Source organism: Bombus pyrosoma, linkage group LG9 (assembly GCF_014825855.1).
Source record: "Bombus pyrosoma isolate SC7728 linkage group LG9, ASM1482585v1, whole genome shotgun sequence".
NCBI classification, from domain to species: Eukaryota; Metazoa; Arthropoda; class Insecta; order Hymenoptera; family Apidae; genus Bombus; species Bombus pyrosoma.
In genome coordinates this window covers 13547366-13569862 of record NC_057778.1, presented here as the reverse complement: position 1 = coordinate 13569862, position 22497 = coordinate 13547366, and the positions used below count along the sequence as shown (strand labels likewise).

At 28.2% G+C, this 22497-nt stretch overlaps 6 protein-coding genes across 24 annotated transcripts in view; 2 read left to right on the top strand and 4 right to left on the bottom strand.

The window, feature by feature from the left end:
* Positions 1-2586, bottom strand: part of LOC122571083 — a 7167-nt gene extending 4581 nt beyond the window's left edge. The window contains exon 1 of the mRNA XM_043734348.1: positions 603-2586. Within this exon, the coding sequence (XP_043590283.1) occupies positions 603-1200 (598 nt within the window). The 5' untranslated portion in view covers positions 1201-2586. The remainder of the gene's footprint in view (positions 1-602) is intronic.
* Positions 1-7681, top strand: part of LOC122571087 (cilia- and flagella-associated protein 45-like) — an 11455-nt gene extending 3774 nt beyond the window's left edge. The window contains exons 4-9 of one of the 3 annotated variants that reach the window (XM_043734362.1): positions 4023-5561; positions 5782-6192; positions 6277-6662; positions 6728-6860; positions 7097-7390; positions 7484-7681. In XM_043734362.1, coding sequence (XP_043590297.1) covers positions 5373-5561; positions 5782-6192; positions 6277-6662; positions 6728-6860; positions 7097-7390; positions 7484-7681 — 1611 coding nt within the window. In that variant the 5' untranslated portion in view covers positions 4023-5372. Of the gene's footprint in view, positions 1-2720; positions 3267-4022; positions 5562-5781; positions 6193-6276; positions 6663-6727; positions 6861-7096 lie in introns of those variants that run through there. The other 2 variants (XM_043734361.1, XM_043734360.1) reach the window with 2 other exon arrangements.
* On the bottom strand, positions 7674-10099 carry LOC122571090 (GATOR complex protein NPRL2). Of its 7 annotated transcripts, XM_043734375.1 has the most exons (9): positions 9752-9786; positions 9459-9585; positions 9250-9341; positions 9015-9171; positions 8828-8945; positions 8524-8758; positions 8319-8449; positions 8080-8249; positions 7674-7999 (listed from the first exon to the last, which is right to left on the bottom strand). In XM_043734375.1, exons 1-9 carry the CDS (start codon positions 9769-9771, stop codon positions 7823-7825), a joined length of 1227 nt encoding a protein of 408 aa, XP_043590310.1. In that variant the 5' UTR covers positions 9772-9786; the 3' UTR covers positions 7674-7822. The 7 variants fall into 7 exon arrangements, with proteins under 7 accessions (XP_043590310.1, XP_043590305.1, XP_043590307.1 ...); XM_043734370.1 differs by lacking the exon at positions 9752-9786 and adding an exon at positions 10023-10099 and having other exon boundaries at positions 7674-8249; XM_043734372.1 differs by lacking the exon at positions 9752-9786 and adding an exon at positions 9921-10066 and having other exon boundaries at positions 7674-8249.
* Positions 9986-19869, top strand: LOC122571085 (peroxisomal acyl-coenzyme A oxidase 3-like). 6 transcript variants are annotated; one of them, XM_043734358.1, is made up of 13 exons: positions 10139-10422; positions 10487-10543; positions 16819-16965; positions 17090-17212; positions 17289-17447; positions 17626-17773; positions 17844-18134; positions 18209-18372; positions 18460-18703; positions 18785-19018; positions 19083-19237; positions 19305-19598; positions 19673-19869. In XM_043734358.1, the coding sequence occupies exons 3-13, from the start codon at positions 16846-16848 to the stop codon at positions 19763-19765; spliced, it is 2025 nt and encodes a 674-aa protein (XP_043590293.1). In that variant the 5' UTR covers positions 10139-10422; positions 10487-10543; positions 16819-16845; the 3' UTR covers positions 19766-19869. The 6 variants fall into 6 exon arrangements, with proteins under 6 accessions (XP_043590292.1, XP_043590293.1, XP_043590290.1 ...); XM_043734356.1 differs by lacking the exons at positions 10139-10422; positions 10487-10543 and adding exons at positions 15078-15210; positions 15837-15949; XM_043734357.1 differs by lacking the exons at positions 10139-10422; positions 10487-10543 and adding an exon at positions 9986-10125.
* Positions 10448-15047, bottom strand: LOC122571084 (ionotropic receptor 21a-like). Of its 4 annotated transcripts, none has more exons than XM_043734352.1 (10): positions 14928-15047; positions 14352-14532; positions 14140-14288; positions 12518-12826; positions 12333-12435; positions 11985-12271; positions 11578-11916; positions 11130-11511; positions 10912-11041; positions 10448-10541 (listed from the first exon to the last, which is right to left on the bottom strand). In XM_043734352.1, exons 1-10 carry the CDS (start codon positions 14975-14977, stop codon positions 10498-10500), a joined length of 1974 nt encoding a protein of 657 aa, XP_043590287.1. In that variant the 5' UTR covers positions 14978-15047; the 3' UTR covers positions 10448-10497. The 4 variants fall into 4 exon arrangements, with proteins under 4 accessions (XP_043590287.1, XP_043590286.1, XP_043590284.1 ...); XM_043734351.1 differs by having other exon boundaries at positions 10448-11041; positions 11985-12030; positions 12118-12271; XM_043734349.1 differs by having other exon boundaries at positions 10448-11041.
* On the bottom strand, positions 19704-22497 carry LOC122571089 (beta-1,3-glucosyltransferase). Of its 3 annotated transcripts, XM_043734366.1 has the most exons (11): positions 22346-22497; positions 21929-22036; positions 21733-21842; positions 21452-21634; positions 21241-21371; positions 20984-21164; positions 20781-20916; positions 20553-20700; positions 20171-20447; positions 19912-20093; positions 19704-19843 (listed from the first exon to the last, which is right to left on the bottom strand). In XM_043734366.1, exons 2-10 carry the CDS (start codon positions 21999-22001, stop codon positions 19938-19940), a joined length of 1395 nt encoding a protein of 464 aa, XP_043590301.1. In that variant the 5' UTR covers positions 22002-22036; positions 22346-22497; the 3' UTR covers positions 19704-19843; positions 19912-19937. The 3 variants fall into 3 exon arrangements, with proteins under 3 accessions (XP_043590301.1, XP_043590300.1, XP_043590302.1); XM_043734365.1 differs by lacking the exon at positions 19704-19843 and having other exon boundaries at positions 19876-20093; XM_043734367.1 differs by lacking the exon at positions 19704-19843 and having other exon boundaries at positions 19876-20093; positions 21929-22033; positions 22346-22388.

Sequence of the window (22497 nt, the reverse complement as noted above, 5' to 3'; positions counted from 1 at the left end):
GCAAATTGCGCAAAGAAAACGGAATATTGATTAATTATATTTGATGATCCGATTGCAAAAGAACTCGTAATACGTATGCTCGTAATAAGTATGTAAACTGAAATAAATTTTGAAAAAAACACGTTTAGATCAAACACGTCGTATGAAAATGAAAAAATAATAAACAGTGATTTATTGATTTATAATAAATTATAAGTTAGTGTAGAACGATTGTGATTCATAATTAATAGATTGTAGTATTACGTGTTCTATATTCAGTACCATTATAAGGAAAGACTTGTTGTTATGGAGAAATATAGATTGAAATGTGAATCGAAAATATATATGTATATTTTATAAATAGAAATTGTATAGGACCAATATATCATAAACAAATTAAATACAAGAGTACATCTGTACTTCGATTTGTTATATCATTGAATCAGAAAAATCTTTAAATATTTTGTTTAAAAACCGTTTAAAAATTGTTCATACTAATAAATATATTTCTCTCTTAACAAGTGCTTCCTTCTAAAAAAAAGAACTTAAATTTTATCTCATGTCTTATCAATGACAATTATAGTGCCACTAAAATTATCTTCACCTATTACAATGTTCTGTACCTAATGCGATGTTCGTAGTGCACTTCTCGTTCTCATCTTCCTTTTCATTCGTCATGTCTGCCTTTACATCACAGAATCGCTTCAAAATCGTTTGTTTCCACGTGCTTTTCTCATCAGCTGTTAAATCAACAAAAATAGGCGTCTGTTGTTCCCGTGTATCGGAAATTACACTTTCTTCCGGCGTGCAATCAAAATCATTTTCTTCGACTGCCCCATCGGACTTTTTCAAAACCTTCTCGTTTCCTCTCGAAGTCTCGCTCATTTTAAGACTTCCTTGAATTTCGCTGGAGCTACTGATCAAACAAACATCCAGTTCCTCCTTGAAATTCGTAGCATTTTCATCAGAATATAAATGTTCCACGTGACAGACATCTTTTTCTTCCGTTCCTTGCAGCTCGCTCGAAGATTCTTCAATAAACGACAAACTTGGAGATCCAGAGGAATCTTTGATCTTCTTGTTAATGATACTGTCGCGAGATATCATTACCTTCGGCCAGCTGTTCTTGGTGAATAGTTTAAACGTCGGTTTCTGCTTCTTCGATCTTCCTCTCTGTCTTTTCTGCGAATCACTCGATTTACAACTACCAAGTTCTTTCATTTTTTTCTTTCTCTTCCAGCGTAAATGGTAGAGGTAGTAATGGTTTGTCCAGGGACAGCGTGAGAAGAGGGATAGGTTCTTCGTATCGATTTAAGTCGATGCGAGGCAAATTGATGGTTGCTTTTCAAACATATTTGAGTTTGGTTTTTGGACATGGATATTTTATGGATTAAGTGACATTTAATATTCTTAGAATTTGTTTTACGGTTTTGTGTGTGTGTTTATTATTCACTAAAGTTTTAATTAAACTTCGGCATAAGAAGCACGGTAGAAAGTGCAACAATGAAATAAAATAGTTAACAAAAATTCAGAATGAAATTTTTCTAAGTCTGAACTAAAATTAATGTGCTATCTTTTATTTCATGTAAATTGCACACATATATTTTGTACATTTAATAAATAGTTTTGGATATCGTAAAAATTTGTCGAGACTTGAAATATGTTTGTAAAGGGACTATATTTGGAATATCTGGAATATTTAAATTTCTTTTAAATTTCTCTAAATGTTATGAAGTAACATATATCATATATTTAATGTGTAATACTATAAATACTTCAACAAATTTTGTGTGCGATCTTATGACAAATTGTTTTGGAAACTGCGGATTAATTATTTATCACATAAAAGGTATAGAAATTACATAACATGCGCTTTCTTCTTCTGATTTCTTCATACCTTTACTATACTATATAGAAGTAGATTATACAATATGATGCACAGACATAAAACTCTAGTTAACTATTACTAAGTTTGTAAAACGTATACTTGCTGATTCGCAGAATTGATTTCGATTTCAGTACTATCCTAATAATACATCTAAAGTAGTTATTGTTTTGAAAATAGTTCATTTTGTGTTTAAAGCATTTATAAGTCTAATATTCCTTAAAAAAAAATGTTTTATGCGGGGAAAAATTGCTTTCTTTTGGCACAGATATATCGGAACAAAACTGTCTTAGTCGCATCAGCATAAAAGTTAAAATATTATTGTTTTAATGTAATGCAATAGTATCTACATTCTAAATATAAAAATGTTGTATCCGATTACTTTTATTCAGCAGATACTTAATTCTTTACTAAAATCGAACACGTGATTTATTTTACTCAGTCTTTCACTTTATCAAATCGATTATTCATACTTACGATTTTCACCAAATACATGTTATGCAATTGTTAAATATTATGTTTCACCTCCATTGATATACCTATGAAGATATACAAATCTTTTATAAACACGCACACACAAATATTGTCACAATAAAAAGATAAAATTATTTGTGATTCACAAAACTCTATGATTCCTTATTCACATTTAAAAAAATTATTACTTAAAAAATATATGTGACAATTTATTATATTAAAAAAATCACATCGAAGAATGAGGAAAGAACAGAAAATAAAATATCATTTAACAAAAATAGTTTTGTGTAATTTTATATCCCTAAAATCTCTCATAAATCATTAATTTGAGGAAAATGTAAGAGGGAAAATGAAAAAATGAATGCAGTTCTTTAAAATTCAAGATGGAAATTATATTAAAAGCTAGATAAAAAGGAGCGGCAACAATCTTGTGTGTGTTTCGGTGCACGTGTAATTATATTCTCCCGAATAAACTAAAAATCGAATGAACAGTTAATTCAAAATAAAGATAGCGTGCAATTGGAAATTTTAAAACGAAAACCGCCTTTTTTTTAGTTGAATGATTTTGTCTAATTGTAGGTATAAAACGTTACAAAACTATCAAATTTAACTATTTCGACTGACACATGTTGCAAAGTAGATCGAGACGGTATCGCGCGAAAAGTGAAGCCAGACACCAAGGAATCTTACACGTACACTCGTATTCCCACTTCTAGAAAAGTTCTTATTAGGGAAACCCTTCGCAATTGGCTGACTAGAACGCAGTCGTTTGGCGCAGCTCAGAAATACAATGTTTAGTGGCAAGACATGTAAGAAAAAGGACAATACATTCTTCTTTGGCATTACTTTCAAAGGACTTTTTCCTGTATATGGTACATTATCTTTGTTCATCGCCGATTGGAAGGATGGTTGAAACGTGGTGGATGTGGTAGTTACAAATTGTTTTTTCTTCCTCTCTTTCTTCCTTTTTTTCTTTCTCTCTTTTTCCCTTTCTTCCATATAATAAGGGAGCGTACATACTTTGAAATGATACGTGTTTTCTTGGGAGGGAAAAGAATATTTTATAACAGAAATACATTTGCTAAAGTATGAACGCGTAGAGTATATATCATACTTTGAAACAATAAAGCATTTTTTTACAGTATTAGAACTTATATAGAATTTTAATGCTAAAATTTGTTAAGAAACCGGCGTTCGTTTCATTATCTTCTTCTATTATCATTATCATTATGGTTAACAGTAATTAACCACTTAATTACTATCTAACTTTTTCACTCAAAATTATTTTACAAATTAAATTTGCTGTCTGTGACATAATATATATTATATAAATATTAGAATAGAATAAATAGAAAATGTATTTTTCGAAGCTTCTTATAAAATTACTGTTAGTATTAGAAATCGTATTTTTATAGTTACAAATTTAACTTTAATAGTTACTTATACTTGTTGTATATAATCTACCTACTATTATTGTTACTATATTCGTATTCTATTAACATAACTAGTACGTGCAAGCCATGAGCCAGATTGTGGAAGAAACAAAAATGTATCTTTTCTGATTCTATTGTATGTTCATATAGTGAATAATAGTATCTCGATACGCAATCGAGTTAAATTTAACTACTGCGTGTAAAATGGTCATTGTGTGTGGATGATATCGATCGACTTTTTTATTCTTCAGACGCTGTTTAATGCTTAAATGCAAAAGTTCCCCTTGCAAAATCGATTCGCCAAATAATCGGTGCGTTGGATATTTCCCACGAGAGACTCATCGAAGGACAGTTATTACCGACTGTATAAAATATGACAATGGTTTGCTTTTAAAATTTTTAGAAGCACTTTGAATAGTACAAAACGAAAATTTAACGCTATTTTTTAAAAGTTCTAGTCACAACATGAAACATAAAAATCATATGTTTATCAGGATATGTTGCAAAATTTCTATGCGTGCAAAAATTTTCTTTTGTATTGCCAAATTTGCATTCAGTATTAATACGATCAAATAATAAACCTTTAATAGTCTTTGTTATTACATTCTCTAACATTCGTAATAAACTTATTGTTAATTGTTATTATATGTGTCTCTCGATCAATATTAGATAAGACTGTTTTGAACTATAATAAAAAACATGAATGGTATTCTCTTCACTATCACCGACCTTTTAAAAATAAACGAGTTTCAAATGGAACTAATATTCGTAGAGGGATATTTTAAAACCGTTGCAGCCGTGTTTTAAAGTCAAGCGAATTATAAATATGCTCACATTAAATTCATTTCGAATATTATGCAAGATTGTATATTTTGCCTGCAATATGAACATTTAACAAACGACACGTAGTCACATGTGCATTTTCCCACCTGAAGAAAGTCGACGACGAATAGGGAAACTCGGCAACGAACGTTTACACGAACAAAAGGGGTGATTCACCCTACCACTTTGTACTTGGGGATTCTTCTTCCTCGCTAAAAGTAATAAAATAAAATAAAATATTTCTAATAGTATATTTTAATAGAATGCATTTCAATGAAACCTAAAATATTGAAGAAATATTAATAATTGATAAAAAAAATATAAATATTTTAATGTACATATATACAAATTTACTTTAGTAATAAATATTAAAATTTGATCAATAAATAGTTATGCTGTAGATACTTTGATGTTGAAAATGAGTGTAAATAATATTGATAATATTATCAAAAATATTTTGGTAAACATTCTGTTACACAATTGAAATATGTTGTCGGTTTACTATTGACCAAACAAATCGAAATCGCAGGTTACCGTTTGTAAACAATGAACAAAACTTATTCCTTATCAGTCCTCGATGTCAGTTCTTCCTGGTTAATCTATCCCCATTTTTGTTTTACCGTTATTTGCGACAGTAACAAAAATATTTTGAGTAACGTGCCATTAAAATAAATCACAGAAATTTTTCAGATTGATACCTTGCCTTCATGGATTGATAAGTTAAACAACAAATATCGAAGATCTCGTTTCGGAAAAAATAAAATCTTGGAAAGTGTAAAATGGTAGTGCAAAGAATAGGAAATAATACATCAAAGTCAAACACAATTTGTGGATCACCGTCTTGTAATGCAAGAGATAGAAAGGAAACGAAATTCAAAGATGTTTGCTCTAGTGGACCACAGAATACTTGTATTCGAACTGCGGAATGTAAATCTGGTCAACATCGTTATTCGTACAATGGAAAAGAGGTAATTTTATATTTTGTTTCAAACACAGAAAATTTATATAATAGTTGTTGTAAGATAATATTTGTATAGTTTAATAATAACGTCTATGAAAGAAATCTCGATATTGAAATATAACTATGTATCCCGTTATTTTAGCATGTTGTTAATTAATTAATAACATCATATCATTAATACACAAATATTTGTCGTGTCTGTAATGATCGTATTTTAAATTATTTAGTCGACCAAAAAAATAGGTAGAAGTAAACCAAGAATGCAACTGAGTGGACAGAAAATCATAAAAAAGAGACTATTTTCTCCAAAAATTTTAACAAAAGAAGAGTACGACGAATTTCAAAAATACAGTTCTATGACGAAGGAAGAGCGAGATGCGGCTCTTAAATCGGAGGAAGAAGAGAGGCAAAGACTTATGAAAGAGAGTATGGAGAGAAAAGAGGAATTTCGTAGAATAGATCAAGGAAGGCCTCGAGAAAAGTGCCCGCAATTGGCCGAAATAGAAGAGGAAGCTAGGAAAAGAGCGAAACATGTGCTTGAAAGAGCAGAGAAGATGAAGCTCGAACAGGAGGAAGAAATCCAAAAGTGCAATAGGATCATTTTAGAGACTAAATGTCGTGCTATCAGAGACGCTCAGGTAAATAATGTGAATTTACATATTAAATAATTAAATAAAATTCTGTTTTTATATATTATATTTAAAGCTTGTAATTTTTAACAGATAGCAGAAAAAAAACTAATGGAACTCGAGTTGGAGGAGGAAGAGAAACGTTTAAATGATATGATGGAAAATGAAAGAAGATGGGCGATTAAAGAAGAAATTAAAAAAGAGCAGGACAAAGCAGTAAAAAGACAAAAATTTGCTAATAGTCTAATCGATCAAATAAAAGAAAACGAGGAAAACAGGATATTAGCGTTTGAAAGGAAGCAAGAGGAAAGTCGATTAATTAATTTAAACAATATCAATTGGCAACAGGAAGAAATTACAAAATTACGAAATAAAGAATCCGAAAACGCATTAATTCGACAACAGCTCGCTGAAGGGAACGAGCAATTAAAACACTTTAAGGCCATGGAAAAGCAGCAAAATAAACTCATTGATCTTAGGTAAGATTTATCAAATTATTAAATTATTGAAGTTTTGATCAATTATTAATGATAACATTTCATAGGATACAAGAGTACCAACGATATAAGGAAGAAAGGGAAGCAAAGCTGGCGGAAGAACGAAGATTGGAAAAATTAGAAAAAGAAAAGGCTAAAAGAACTGTTGCAATACAGACATTGCAAGCAAGGGGTCAACAAGTATTTAATTATTTAATTAATGGAATTATCCTTTTTTGCATTTATTTAAATTTTTTACCTTATGTTGCAATTATTAGTTTCTGGTTTAAATATCAAAGCCTTTGGATTCCTTTTTTATTTGTACCATTGTATTGTATATTATAAATTTTATTACAATATTTACAAATAAGAATAAATAGATAATTGTACATTGTGCACTTATATTTTAATAATTATTTCTTGCACCCCTTCTCTAGGAGCGGATCGATGAATTGAATGCTGCGCGAATTCAAGAAGAAGTAGAGAGACAATGGAGACAAAAAGAAAAGGAAGAAGCTCTTAAAAAAGCGCAAGCCCAAAAGTTACTTATAGAAGAAAGAGAAAAACAAATAAACAACAAACGAATAATGGAAGCAATTGAACTAGAACGAGAAAGACGTGAATTTGAAAAAATTGTACGTGTTCAGAAGGAAGCTTTCTGTCGAGAACAAAAAGAACTTGAAAAGAAACAGCGACAAGCATTAATTCATAGGAGCGAAATACTAAAACAGGTTTGTTTTCACGGCTGGATTATAGATTTTTTAATTTATTATCTTTCTTCTAGTACTATGACTAAATTATTTTATATCTATCATCTTCATCAGGTAAATGAGAAAGAAAGAGAACGCATCGAAGCAAGACAAAAGATGTTCGAGGAAGGTTTAGCAATACGTACAGAAGCCGCGATACGTAAGAAAAAGCTGCGTGATGCAATGGAAAGAAAATGTGAAGAAATGAGAAGAAACAGAGTGCCTGAAATATACATCAATGAAGTAAAACGAATGATCAGCAATATACAATAAATACAATAAATTTATAATTGTAATTTGTCTATTTATCATTCACAATATATCCTGCATACTATATCTACTCAAATGAATGACCTTTACGCTTATCAAAATCACAGAAAACAAAATTCATAACATGAATACTACTTCTAAATATTACTTCCATAACATAACAACATTCGGATCACGTTCAACAATATCTTCGATTTGTGCAGCTGATTGACCTGTACTACAACAAATTTCATCAAGACTGTATGTTCCTGTAAAGTACTTATAAACTGGATTGTTTTTCGTTTCTTCATTAAAAGGAGATCCTGATAAATATATTGGATACTGCAAATTACGAAAGTTGATAAAAGATAAGACAAATGATTGTTTAAATGAAATGGATCTTTCACAATAGATTTGATAACCTTATATACTCGACGAATAAGACCTTCAATAAGACCAAATTGCACCAGCCTCCTTTCATTGATTCTTAGATTCTGAGGATTGAGACGTTGACACAAATCTCTCATGCTGCTGCCATGTGTCATACTTGCATACATTCGATATATATCTCTAAGATATGCAGGTTGTCTAGCTAAAAATAATCGTTTGTAGAATGTTTACCTATTCTGATAAGTTTTCACAATGAAGATGTATAACTTACGGAATTTTGAAGCATATGCTATGCACCGTTCTTGTAATTTTGTATTTTCGGCCAATTCTTTCAATTTGGAAGTTGCAGCATACACATTACTGTATTGAAATATTGGAATTAAAGTTACAACACCATAATAACTGGAAGTGGATAGAAACAATCAATATTGCAAAAATTATGTGTTTTAAATGAAATTTTGTATTTATGTATTTACATAAGATTTTGCACACAACTTTTAACTAGATTATTTTCCACGTCTGCTTCAGCTGCTATTCGTGCAACATGATTAAATCCATCTATATATGGTAATACTTGCTGAGTGGTTAAATCCCACTGATCAGTTTGGAATGCTTCACGACCCTCCAAGAATATTGGTACCTGATGATCAAGAACTGGTTTCGGCTCAGGTGCTAATTTTATGACTTTCAAATGGGACGTCATTGTCCCCTCTATTAAAATATTATATTTTACATCTTTAACATTTTTGTGTAAAACTATTCTTTATAAAACGCGTTTACCTGTTAATGTACACATTTTGTGTAAATTCAAATCTTGCATTACATGTTGCAACATTTCTGCTAATCTTGTTTTATCCTCAGAGGCAGATAAAAAACAATTTTCTACCTCTAGAGCCATCTGAAAAATTAAATTAAGTTCGATAAAAAATATTGATAAAGCAATTATTTCCAATATATAATTTCTTACTAAAAAATCAGACATCTTTTTCACAACAGGTTCATAATGTACAGTACGAGCTTCTGCATCACATACAAAACATAAGTTGAAATAAAATGCATTTCTTGCATACTTCTTGTCATCAATCTTTACTGGAAATCCTAGGATTTTATAATCCTTCAATGTCCTATACAAAATAAACAATTTAATAAACTAGTTCAAAAGAAATTCTTAAGTTTTCATATTTCTTTTTGCCTCTACTTACACTGTGATAGTACTACGCTGTAACTTTGCTTTTGGTATAATATAAACACTGACATTGTCAAAAATATCCTTTGAAATAAAATTATCTGGAACCTAGTAAAAGACATATATCATTATGAACTTTATAAGTTTTATAAGTTACATATAAAAATAATTAAAATAAAAAATCAAAATAATATTTAATATACGTTATGTATAACCTTTGCTAACCTGACAAGTAATCATTGGACCCACAATAGGATGAAATTCTGAAAAAAATATACATCTAATCGGATCTTCTTGTGCCTCATCCTTTGTATTCTCTGTTACTGATGTCATTTTTGTCGATTTCAATAACCTATAATAATATATAAAATATTATTAAAATATATTCACATGCATGTTAATAAAGAACCGAATCTATTACTTATTTCATAATTTTAAACAAATTAGCAATCAATTTTCATATCAAAATAGTCAAAATCATAATACAATCAATACTTCTTCAATTCTTATCTACATACATAGGAAAATTTTCATACATAATTACATACTGCAATTTTACGAAATTAAAAAGGTTTTTATATTTGCTTGAATATTTACTTACTTGTACAAAAATAAAAAACGTCCTATTTTTTTAATTTATAAACAAATTTTTATTAATTAAATATGTATTAACTATAATGAATATACCTTAAAATACATTTTATTTAATACAATAAGAAGCATGAAAAATCCTTGAAAATTTGTAGAGTAACATTTCTTTCGAAATGCAATTTTTAAAAAACTACGTACTGCATAGATATGTGTCACAACATATTTCTACTCATACATATGTGTACTCAAGAGGGTAAATGTGTTTATACCATTCCATAAGGGGAAAGAGGAACACATAAATGTAAGCAGAAGTATAAATAAATATTTCTTTAAACAGTCAAAAAGTGGGTTTAGATAATGAGGGTAATATAAATAGATAAACAAAAACACAAAAGATATAAGAAAATAAGAATAAAAGGAGCAATGATAAAAATATGTAATGCATATTAGTAAGGAAAAAAGATAGTCAAGCATGAGAAAGAAACATCATGAGAAATAAAGAGAGAGGGAAAGAAAAAGCAATTCAATGAATAAGTAAGAACAAGTGCCTGTGTAACAAAGAGAGGAAGAATATTTAACCTTCTTTGTTATATTATTGGTACGTAATTTTATTAACATTTTACTAAGGATTTATAAATTCTTTTATTATATTTTTGTCACAGTTATAGCTGTATCATATTGATGGCAGCTGTTTTTTAGTCATAGACATCTTGCAATCTGTAAGCATATCTTATGTACATGCATGTTTAAATTCTTTATCTGCAATAAGTTTAGTTCATATCCTTTTTATGGCTACTATATGATAATATTTATCATAATTTTATAAACATATATTAAAAAAGTGATCTTTTCTAAATATGCTTTTAAGATTTTATTATCACAATAAAATAAATTTTATCTTTTGAAAAATTAATAAAAAAATATTAATTTTTCTTTTATATTTTGGGATTATTAATGCTGTAGAATATATCTAAATGGTACTTGTCAAACTTTGGATCTTTTAGTACAATATGTTTCCAATATAAAATTTCACCTATTAAAACCATGAAAGCTAATAGATATCCAACTATAATTGCAATAAATGCACCTTGTAATTTATGAAGATCAACCAATGCTTTCTCTGATTCTGCTTCTTGTCTTATTTCCATAATTTTTGACCATTCCATGACATCACTCAACCATTTTTCAACTAATCCAATTTCTATTATACGCCTTATCTAAGAATATGCATTGTATAAGATAGATCATTGCTAAATACCTTTTCTCATAATAGTTTTATAATAATTTACAAAAAGAGATACATACTAAAGTGTCAACCCTTGGTTTTAATGGTGAATTTTTTTCTAAACCAAGGGCTATTGGCATATTTATAACACATTCTTCCATGATATGTAAATTATGCTTTGATGATATATCCACTGTAGTTATATTTTCTTTTTGTTCTTTCTCTAATATCTGCCTCTTTACACGGACATGTCGAAGTAAATAAGAATTCTCATAGTAAGCAAAAGAACCGTTTGCCACTTTCTCAATTGCTTTATCTTCTTCTTGAATTAACTTGAATTTGTTACCAATTTCTTGGCTACTAAGATCTGATGACATTGAGAAAAAATTTTTATTCTCCTTATTCCATCCTCCAACTTCTATAGAACTTTTTGCCAACTGTCCCAATGTATCAATAGTAACTCTGCATACAAATTGCAATATAAATAAAGTATAATACATTGAAACATTTTATTAAAATAATTTTCACCTGGCAACTGGATTCGCTAAGGTTGCAGTCATGCTAGCTCGATAAGCAACTGCAACTAAAATGCTATAAATCCACCACCATCCAATTAATACCCGTACAGCCCAAGAGCTTGGCAAGCTTGGCAATGAAATTTGAAATAGCATGCCATAAGTATATAAAATACTATTTCCTATTTTAGTGAATAAGTATAACCCCTTTATTTCTTTCTTCATTGATGTATTTTGGAAATGCATTTGATTTTTATACAAACTTATATGTTTTTTATACAATATTGATAAAAAATAAAATACAACCCCTCCTAAAATTAAAGTAAGGACAAGAGCAATCCAGGTGTAAAATCTAAAAAGCAATATATATATACATATTTTATTTATTTATTAATTACATTTCTTTCATTTTATACTTACTTGAATGGAAGTATTAGAAGCTTCCATGAATTTTTAGTTAAAGATTCTGGTGTCAGAAAAGTAAGGCATTCAGTATTGTATGGGGTAGTAAGGTCAAAGTAATTCAAGTGGTGCAATGTATAGTGCAAATCACCTAAATAAAATGCAGCCTTTCCTTGTATGGCTTCACCTACTAATCCAACATGAGTTTGATTATCTTCGTTGATGCCCCATTTCTCTAAAGTAATATTATCAGGCATATAATATTTTGGTTTAAAATTCATTGCTTTTGATATGATCTGCATTAACTGAAAAATATAAAAGAATAAAAATATAAAGCCATAAGTCTTGTATACATATAGTACATACTTCAAATTCTATTCCAAGACCTTCTGTGTTATTATTTGGTTGTTTGTCATAGTATGCTCTTGATTTTGTTGTCACTGCTGGAATATGCTCAAATACAGCAATTCTGAAATATGTATCAAATCTTTCTTACTATTTCTTAAAGTAATAGTTATAATTATAGCTGCATTATAATCTTTTATACAAACTGCAAATGTTTTTCTTGTAAGTTAGTGATTTTCTCTGTAAAATGATTGATATCATAGAGCAATTTGCCTTTGTACCAAGTATCTATATATTTTGTCACAATAGATTTTCTTTTACGAAGGGGAAAATAGACCGTATCCAAATCAATTCTTTCTTTGGAAGCTTTCTCACCAGAACGATACTTGTATGCATTATATTGGCGAATAAAAACTACATTAATTATCCTGTTCCAAAGATAATGCAAATGCGATCGGAATAAACGAGAATCATATAACAGTAAAAATAATCCACGGGTGTTAATAAGACGTTCTCTGAAAGTAGAAAGTGAAATTTAGTATTTCAAATCTGATATTTGATTCTGGTTTTAAACTGAAATAGGAGTTGATTCAATTTTTTTGTTCCTTATCTCTAATAATATCTAATTAAATTCGTATTAATAGAAATAATTTTCTATTGGAAAAAATAATGATGATTAATATTATTATAAATGAGGATAAAAGTAAGGGAGACTATAACAGAAGAAAGAATGCTCTAATTAATTACTTCGTGAAATTAAGAATGCATATGTTTATACAAACGTATCATAAATAAAAGTACACAAACTATCCTAAACTATTATGACATTATTGTGTATACATGATATCATGTATCCTCGTATTTCTAAATTAAGTGAAAGTTTAGCTTGTTCCATAGTCAACTATTTCTTATCTGATATCTTTGAATCTTATTACGTAATTTTCTACAATTGTTCAATTTAATACCAATCTAATCAAAATTGTTGAAGTCATTTATGACCCCAGTGATATCAGTTAGGAGTTAAATTTAGTGGCAAGTACTCGCGATAAAATCGTATACCAATGTGGTTAACATGGAGTTTACAACCTCGCGATTCGATTCGTAACGCCTCATCGATCTGGTAGAGTTTCGAAATAAATGTAAAAGATGTAATATTCGTTTTGCGGGAAGTAAGAGTTAATGTATTTTAAAATGTCTGTAGAACTGCATTAGAAAGTGGCAACAAAATCCTAGTTTGAAAAATGATAGGCCTTAAGTATCTTCTATTTGGAAGAAGTTACCAAGAATATTGCTAGCAAATGAACCTAATGAGTATATTTGTGTTTTAATTGATGGTAGAGAAAAATTGATTTTCATCACTTTGGGTTCATAATAAAAATGATCCCTATCTATGTTTTTGTCTTTCTTCAGGAAAACTAGAAAACAATATAACCTTTTTAATTTCTGTTTAGTACGTTTCAGTTTTTTCAAACATCGTATTAGATAATTTCTACGAATTTCTAATTATATAATTTCTGGCTATAAATATATCGTAGAAGAATTATATCCAATTAAATCGAGAAATTATAGATCTTATAACAAAAGTTTTTATAGAACTATTTAATTTTTATTCGATAACAAATCAAGATATAGGTCATTTTTTACAATATCCATTGTATTATAAATATAGCTTCTGACTACTAGAATGCATTATTATTTAAAAGATTGAAAAATTTGTTGAGGATTATTTTTTAATTGTTTGTAATATTCAATAAGTAGAATTACTAAACCCTTCAAAATGGAAGATTTCTTTAACACTATTCTGATTAATATTTATTTATATATTTACCTTTCTGTATATTGCAAAAATTCAGCTGCTAGAAATCCATTAGCAATTAATATAATATATGCACTGCAATTAACTGCTTTTCCATCGATCAAAATTCTTTGAACTCGTCGTCTTGGTTGTAAAAATTGTTCGTTATCACGCAGTGCAATCTGCAATGCATATTATAAATTATACACAAAAAGTTAAGAACAAATTAGAATATCCGATCTTACCTCATATTTCAATACAGTTGAGGAACCTTTAATATTTTTAACATCTACGAGATTTCGATAAACAGAATCGCTAACAAAAACAATGCAATTCCTTTGGTCGATAATTTCTTCCACGATTTCTTCGACGACAGATTTCAAATTGTTTCCACTGTTCTCGCATTGATGCTCTTTATAAAATACACTATACAATTTTATAAATTTTATGAATTTTATAAATATTTGCTAAATGGTTATTTCTTTTAATTAGAAACAAATTATAAATTGGGTTTCTCGTAAATTAACTCGTGGATTATAGATATGAAATCTATATATATTTAATAAAAATTAATAAAATTATGTAACTAGTTATAAATGCAGGACAATTGTTAATTTTCCATTTCAATTTATATTCATGGAAACTGATAGTTATTATTCCATATTATTCCATTAATTGAATTTCGCTAAATTTTGTCTTTAATATATTAATAATAAATAAAAGGGTGTAAAAAGTAAAAGTTTGAATAATAATTAAAATACCGCGCACAAGAAATTGACTAATTAAAATAATGTTAATTTAAATTTCATTAATGCCGTTACCTTTTACCAGATACCAATATAATTTGAAGAAATAACGTAACAAGTATCATTGCTCGGATTCTACTGCTAAAAATTGCGATACGATTTCTGATTGAAACGCTTTACATACACATGCATGGCATCGACTCATCGGATCCTTTTAATTTGTTCTTTCGATCGTACGAAGTAATCAAATATTCAGGAATCTCATTTGCAGAGGAATTAATTTACATAGGAAATGCAATCGATAATGTAAATATAACTTAGGAGTTTCGTTTACATCAACTTTGAATAAAAGGTCATGGTGAGTTCAATTTATTTTTATTCTTATAAATCGATTGCAAAGTGTGCTGAAATGTTGAATTAAAAGTCAAACTTCAATCATTATGAATGTCGTTTAACACGGAATTTACAGGGGACATAAGATACATACCGAAAACAGAGAGAAAGTTAAAAATGGGTGGTAATTTGATAATGTTTGAATGAAAATATTATGAAAAAATTAAAATAAATATCTATATGTGATGTTACAATTTAATATCATGCGTTACTTTGCATAATCATTAATGATATAGGATGTAACGAGTTCTATATATAAATAATTACATCCCAATTAATGTGTATTATGAAACTTTTTATAATAGCGAAAATATATAGTAGACGAAGTGTAAATGCTATGCACTGCGGTATTAAAACATATTGCAGTTATCATTATCACATACAAGTTGCTATAATTACTTATATACATAAAGTAGTCATTTTGTTTCTTTGTTAAAGTATGTCTACTTTTACGTTTGATTTGCCAAAACAACCGCGATTGAGATATAAATAATTTTTTGTCTAAAAATAAGCGTTTTTTATTATACTTTGAATAATTTAATCTTATTGTTTTCAAACCAAACAATATATTAAATCACTTTTTATTATCAGTATATTATTCATACGCAAGTAAGCCTTCATTAACGGTCGGATGAGTTGCTGTATACAGTATATGTTGTACTTTCCAACGAGTGACTATTCATTGAAATTTTTATTTTTCTTATGTGAGTATCGATTATATTTTTATAGATAAGAAAATAAAGTTTATTATTTGAACAATTTTATTAATTTAAAAAAGAGTAAAGTATATAAATAGTACTTATGTGAACAATTCATTACTGATATTTCAATTTCATATTGAGATCATGATAAAAGCATGAACACCTGCACTGCTAGCAAAAAACCGAATGGAAATTCATAAATCCAAAATATATGAAATGTCATAAAATGTATTATACATAGTAGTAATACATACATGTGTATACCGTAGGTATATTTTGCCAAATTTCTTATCTAATCTAAATATGTTCTTTAACACCTGCCTACGAGTACGCCTTCATTCATAAGTGCAAAAGATCTTCATAAATTAAAAATAAAATAGGATATTAAAATAAGAAAATCTTGATACAAGTAATAAAAAAGATAAATTTTTTGCAATTATTAAAATTTCCTATGATACTCATCTTATGATTTAAAAAAATTAAAAGATTCGAATTAATATAATTAGACGACTGTACATTAATAAAAATAGAAATATCAAGAATTTCAATCTGTTTTTGTTGTTTTATTATCATCCTTTACTGATAGATATTTTATTTTCTCTGCATTGTCAAAAAATGAAAACAATTTTAAAAAGCCTCGTATCTAAAACATCAAAATTGTGCTTGATTGTTTTAATGATTATCATATAAAATAAATGTAATATTTAAAATTGTGTAACTATTGTATTAATAATAGAGATGTACTATTATGTAAAATTATTCTTGATAAAAGTTAATAAAACAATTTATGAGTTATATAGCGTTCTCAAGAATTTAGAAGTATTGTCGTATATTGTATCAAGCACAAATCTAAATATTATTGTACTGTTTAGGTGTTTTAGCCGAAGAACTTAGTTAAGATGAAGGATATAATAGCTGACCTACCAAAAGGCCCTTTAGACCCTTATAGAAAATCTGCAACATTTGATTGGAAATTATTGAAACTTAATATAGAAGGAGAAGATTTTGTTGAATTTCAGGTATATAGAAAAAGATATTATTCTAATAATATATTTAAGAAATTTTAGTTTTACTTTCTTAATTTGGAATTTTTGTATATAAAGTATGAATATAAAAAGTTTCACATGTTCTTTGTCATTTCAGAAAACATTGTGGGATTTTATGAAAAAGACATCAGTATTTCAAAGACATAACTGTACTACATTAGATGAACAACGAAGGCTTTGTAATGCTCGTGTTCGAGCACTGAGAGATAATAATATTGCAGTATATATTATCAACAATAATAAGTAAAAGAAGGAACAACTTTTACTTATATAAGCCTTTTATAACTTTTTTGCAGAGTCCACTAACTCATGCACATTGGTTTAATATAGTATTTCAATATGAAGCCTCTATACCAATAAAAATGGGTGTGATGGATGGTATGGTACCAAGTACAATTCTTGCATTGGGAAATGATGATCATTTTCAGACTGTAGCAAAAATTCAAGAGGGAGAAGTAAGCATTAGTTTAATGGAACATGTTTCAAATATTCCAATACTGAATTTTAATAGAATTTTAATAAAATCGACTAGTATTGATCAGTATTTGACAAAATTTTATTTCAATCTTTATTTGGACATATGCTAAAAGATTATAATAGTATTTTCTATTTATATAATACTATTTTCTTTAGTATACTTGTTGTTTTGCACTGACTGAGATATCCCATGGAACAAATGCAAAAGGAATAAGAACTACAGCTACATATGATGCAAAATCAAAGGCTTTTATCTTAAATACTCCTGATTTCGAAGCTGCAAAATGTTGGATTGGCGGTTTAGGTGAATAAGTGGAATATATACTTTATCAAATTCATAAATGAACAACAAATAAAAATTTGTGCATTTTTAGGAAAAACTGCAACGCATGCTATTGTATTTGCACAGTTAATAACGCCAGATCAACAAAATCATGGTCTTCATACATTTATTGTACCCATCAGAGATCCAAATACTCATATACCTTACCCAAATATAGATGTTGGTGACATGGGTGAAAAAATTGGATTAAATGGAGTTGACAATGGATTTATAATGTTTAACAATTATCTTATTTCTCGAACATGTTTGTTAAATAAAACAGCAGATGTTACTGAAGATGGGAATTATACAGCATCTGTGAAAGATAAAAGCAAACGATTTGGTGAGAATTTAAAGAAATTATGTTTTCTTCTTAACAGCAATTTTAATAATATTTATATATTTAAATTCGTATAGGTGCATCCTTAGGTGCATTATCTTCGGGGCGTATTACCATTACATCAATATGCGCAAACTTTGCATCTGTTGCAATAACCATTGCTGTGCGATATTGTACCGTAAGAAAACAATTCGGACCATCGGAATTAGAAGAATGGCCGGTTATAAAATATCAAGCACAGGTATTTAAATGAGTCGAATGAAAATCTAAAAAAAAATAATAATAAATAAAATGTATGATACAATTAAAATTTAATGTAAACATGTAGCAATGGCGATTGTTTCCTCACTTGGCAGCAACATATGCTCTAAAAATATTTTCTGCTGAATTTGTAAATCAAATGTGCGAATTTAATTTCAAACTTATAACTGCAAAAAATCAAGATAATATTGATAATGAAGGTATGGAAATACATGCATTATCTTCTGCAACAAAACCAGTATGTTCATGGACTAGTCGAGATATTATACAGGATTGTAGAGAGTCTTGCGGAGGACACGGTTATCTTAAAAGTACGTCGATTGTAAACTAAATACGATAAAATAATTTATACTTTGCTTTCATCTTATTTAATTTTTATTTGTAATTATTAGTCTCACGTTTGGGCGACTTGAGAGCTGAAAATGATGTAACTTGTACATTTGAAGGCGAAAATAATGTATTAATTCAACAAGCCAGCAATTGGTTACTAAACCAATGGTCAAACGTACTCAATGGAAAACCAATAAATTCTCCTTTAAGAACAGCAGATTTTATGAAAGATGCCAACAATATTTTAATGCATACTTTCCCTTATACAACAGTCGATGAAACATTGAAACCAGAAAGTATGAAAATCAATTTAAACACTATTCACAATTCAAAAGTTTATTTGATACTTCCTTTTTACAGATTTATTTTTATCCTTTACATGGTTATTATGTTATTATTTAAAAAGAACATATGAACAGACACAAAATTTGAAACGCAAAGGTTGTGATGATTTCGAAATTAGGAACAATACTCAAGTATTCTTTGCACAAACATTATCTCTATTATATGGGCAGGTAATAACTCTCTTTTAATATCATAACATAATTACTATGCTAACTTCATTAATATTTCTTTTTGTAGCATGTGATAATGAAGTACTTCATAGAATGTATTCAAAATCCTTCATGGAGATCAGAAGAACGCAATGTGCTAATAAAGTTATGTTCGCTCTATGGAGCAGCTATTTTAGAAAAAAGATTAGGAGACTTTTATGCTGGTGGATATGCGTCACCCAAGAGTAATATGGATACATTATTACGAAAAGGGATTATAATTTTGTGTAAAGAATTAGTTCAAGAGGCGGTAGCATTAGTAGATGTTTTAGCACCACCAGATTTTGTATTAAATTCTCCATTAGGAATGTCTGATGGTCAAGTACGTTATTTTATTTATTTTCAAAATCTCACATTTATTAAATCCACAATTATCTAAATCTATTTTGTATATAGGTATATAAACATATCAAAGAAGAAATATTTAAAGTCAAAGAAAACTTTGAACGACCGTCATGGTGGAGAGAAATAGTACGATCAAAATTATGATATGTACATAACATGTAATTAATATTTTTTGTTATTATATTTTTAATATTTTCTATTATACATATAAAAATTATACACCTGGACAATAAAAATTTATTATAAAATTCTGATTTTTATTATTGTATATTTTTATTATTAGTACTTACAGAATGAATAGTAAACCATAATAATATTATAATTCTGTGCGTTTTCTTACTGTGATTAAAGATTTGTCTGCTTCTGCAAACCATTCATCATAAACAGTTTGGGGTTCAATCATCCAAAATTTATGGAATGATATGGGTTCTTGTGAAGCAAGGTATGCAGTCGCATAATCTGAAGGACGTGCCTATAATAAATATATATTATTGTTTTGAGAGAAATTACATTTATCTCAAATAAAGTAAATAATTTCATATAACATACTTGATGAAACATTGATGAATGTACAGGTTGCACTCTGATTCGTGATAGACATATACCAAAAAGATACATATCATCTGGAGTAGTAGATGATGGACATTCACATTTACCTAGTTCTATGATTTCATGAACCAGAGATGCAGATAAAGCAACACCTGCTCCACCTGTTAAATATTCATACCCGTAATCACTATCCCAGAGTTGAAAACCATATCGTTCTCCAATAGCAACTGGTGTGTTTGGATTGTAACATGTCAATAAACGTAACACACGTGCCACGCTAATTTATGTAAATAATATTGTATTAATATCTATTATTAAATTGTATATATTATACATATATTACAAACAAATATAATACAGATATACAAACAAATATACATACCTAAAAATTGTGTCATCATCACTGATTATTAACCAATTTAAATTTTTCTTTTTTAATATTTTATCTGCTTGTACTAAAATGCTGTATGTTTTTGCACAATGCCCTTGTGTTGTATTTGGAACAATGAAACTATCAGGCAGATGTTTATCTATACTAAAAAGAAACATCACTTTACTGCCAATTAACACATATAATCATTGTTAAATTATATAATAAAAGTATTTATACCAGCAATATCACTGAAGTAACCAATATTTGTAGCATATTTTGCCCATGTTCTTTTGATCACAGGAATTCTCTCAATATGAAATTTCGAACAAGTTTTTACAGCAAAATAGATATTTTCACTAGTCACAGATGAACCCTTCATTTAAAATAAATTAGAATATTATTTAGAATTATAACTTATAATTGCATTAGTACTGACTTACACATGGATGAAAAAATCTTGGATATGTAGCACACTCAGAATTAGATATGATGCATATTTCAGATACATGTGTTAATCGTACTCCTTTACCAATTTTCAATACGAAAGATGCAAATTCATATGATGCATCAATTGAAAAATCATCTTTAGGTCCATCACCTTCATTAATTTTATGTACTAGGCTGATGAAACAAAAGTCATATCAAGCCTATGATTTAAATTTTAAATTCATTCTAAAATACATCTTGTATAACATACTTAGCTAACAAATTTGATGTTATTGCAAAACCTGAAGCTATATGTGGATACTTCAATTTTTTCTTATGTTCTGCAAAATGATGAATGATGGTTGGTTCTTGATCGTATAATGCATGACCAATCCATATATTCTAAAAAAAATACTCCATGTTTAACTATTCTAAGAAAAATTAAATATTTTAATAAGTAACATAATTTTGAAATAACATACTTTATTTTCTTTATATTTGAGAAGAATACTTAATAATTTATTCAATCTAATTACAGTATTCTCCAGACAGAAGAAAAACCATTTTGAAGTGGAATATGTATCCAATAAATAGTTTAAAAGTGGTATTATTGTCCAAGATCCATTAATATTCAATTTGTGAGATAAGATAATTTTGGGAGGATCCTAATGAAAAAAATTATAGATGTTTTGTGCAAAAGATTGTATTTTATATATAATATGTTTTAATATTATATGTATCAAATATGCTTTATTGTACATACCTTATCAAGGGCTTCTGCTTGTTCAAGAATATTTTTTTTTAACATTTCAGCATGAGCCATATGATAACCTTCCTTTTGATCTAATATTACAATAACTATGTCACTGGGGTCTGCAAAAACAGTTAATTTACAATTTGTATTTGATGATAAAATTAAGAATAAGTTTACTATGTATAACATGTGTAACATAACTTACCTAAACCATTTACATTAATCTTATCCACGAATAATATAAGAAATACAAAGTACATAGAATATATGGAAAACATTGTTTTCGGAAATTCAACTTAATTAATACACCCTGCTGTAAGGAAAAATTAAAAGACTTGAAATAGATAAAAACATTTCATACTAATTTAATAAAATAAGACTATATGAGTTGCAAGTTGCTTAAAATATTAAGTTTAATAACGAATAATTTTAATATTTGAACGATATTTGATTCTTTTTTTATTTTAACTGATTGATAATACACAGTACTAGATAGTAATAATTTACAGTTCTAAAAACATATATAATATATTTAAAGCACAAAAAATTACAAATATTTCTACACATTATAGTAGAAATATAATATTAACTAGATTAGATATTAAGTACAATAACGTATTACCTTATACAAATTTACCATTAAATTCTTTGTCCAAATATCCACCATCATGAAACTTCTACCCACGTATATATGTGTAGAACATATATATATACGTGTTGAGCACACATATTATGGTTAATTAGTGTTAATAAGTACTAGCAGGTACTAATAGT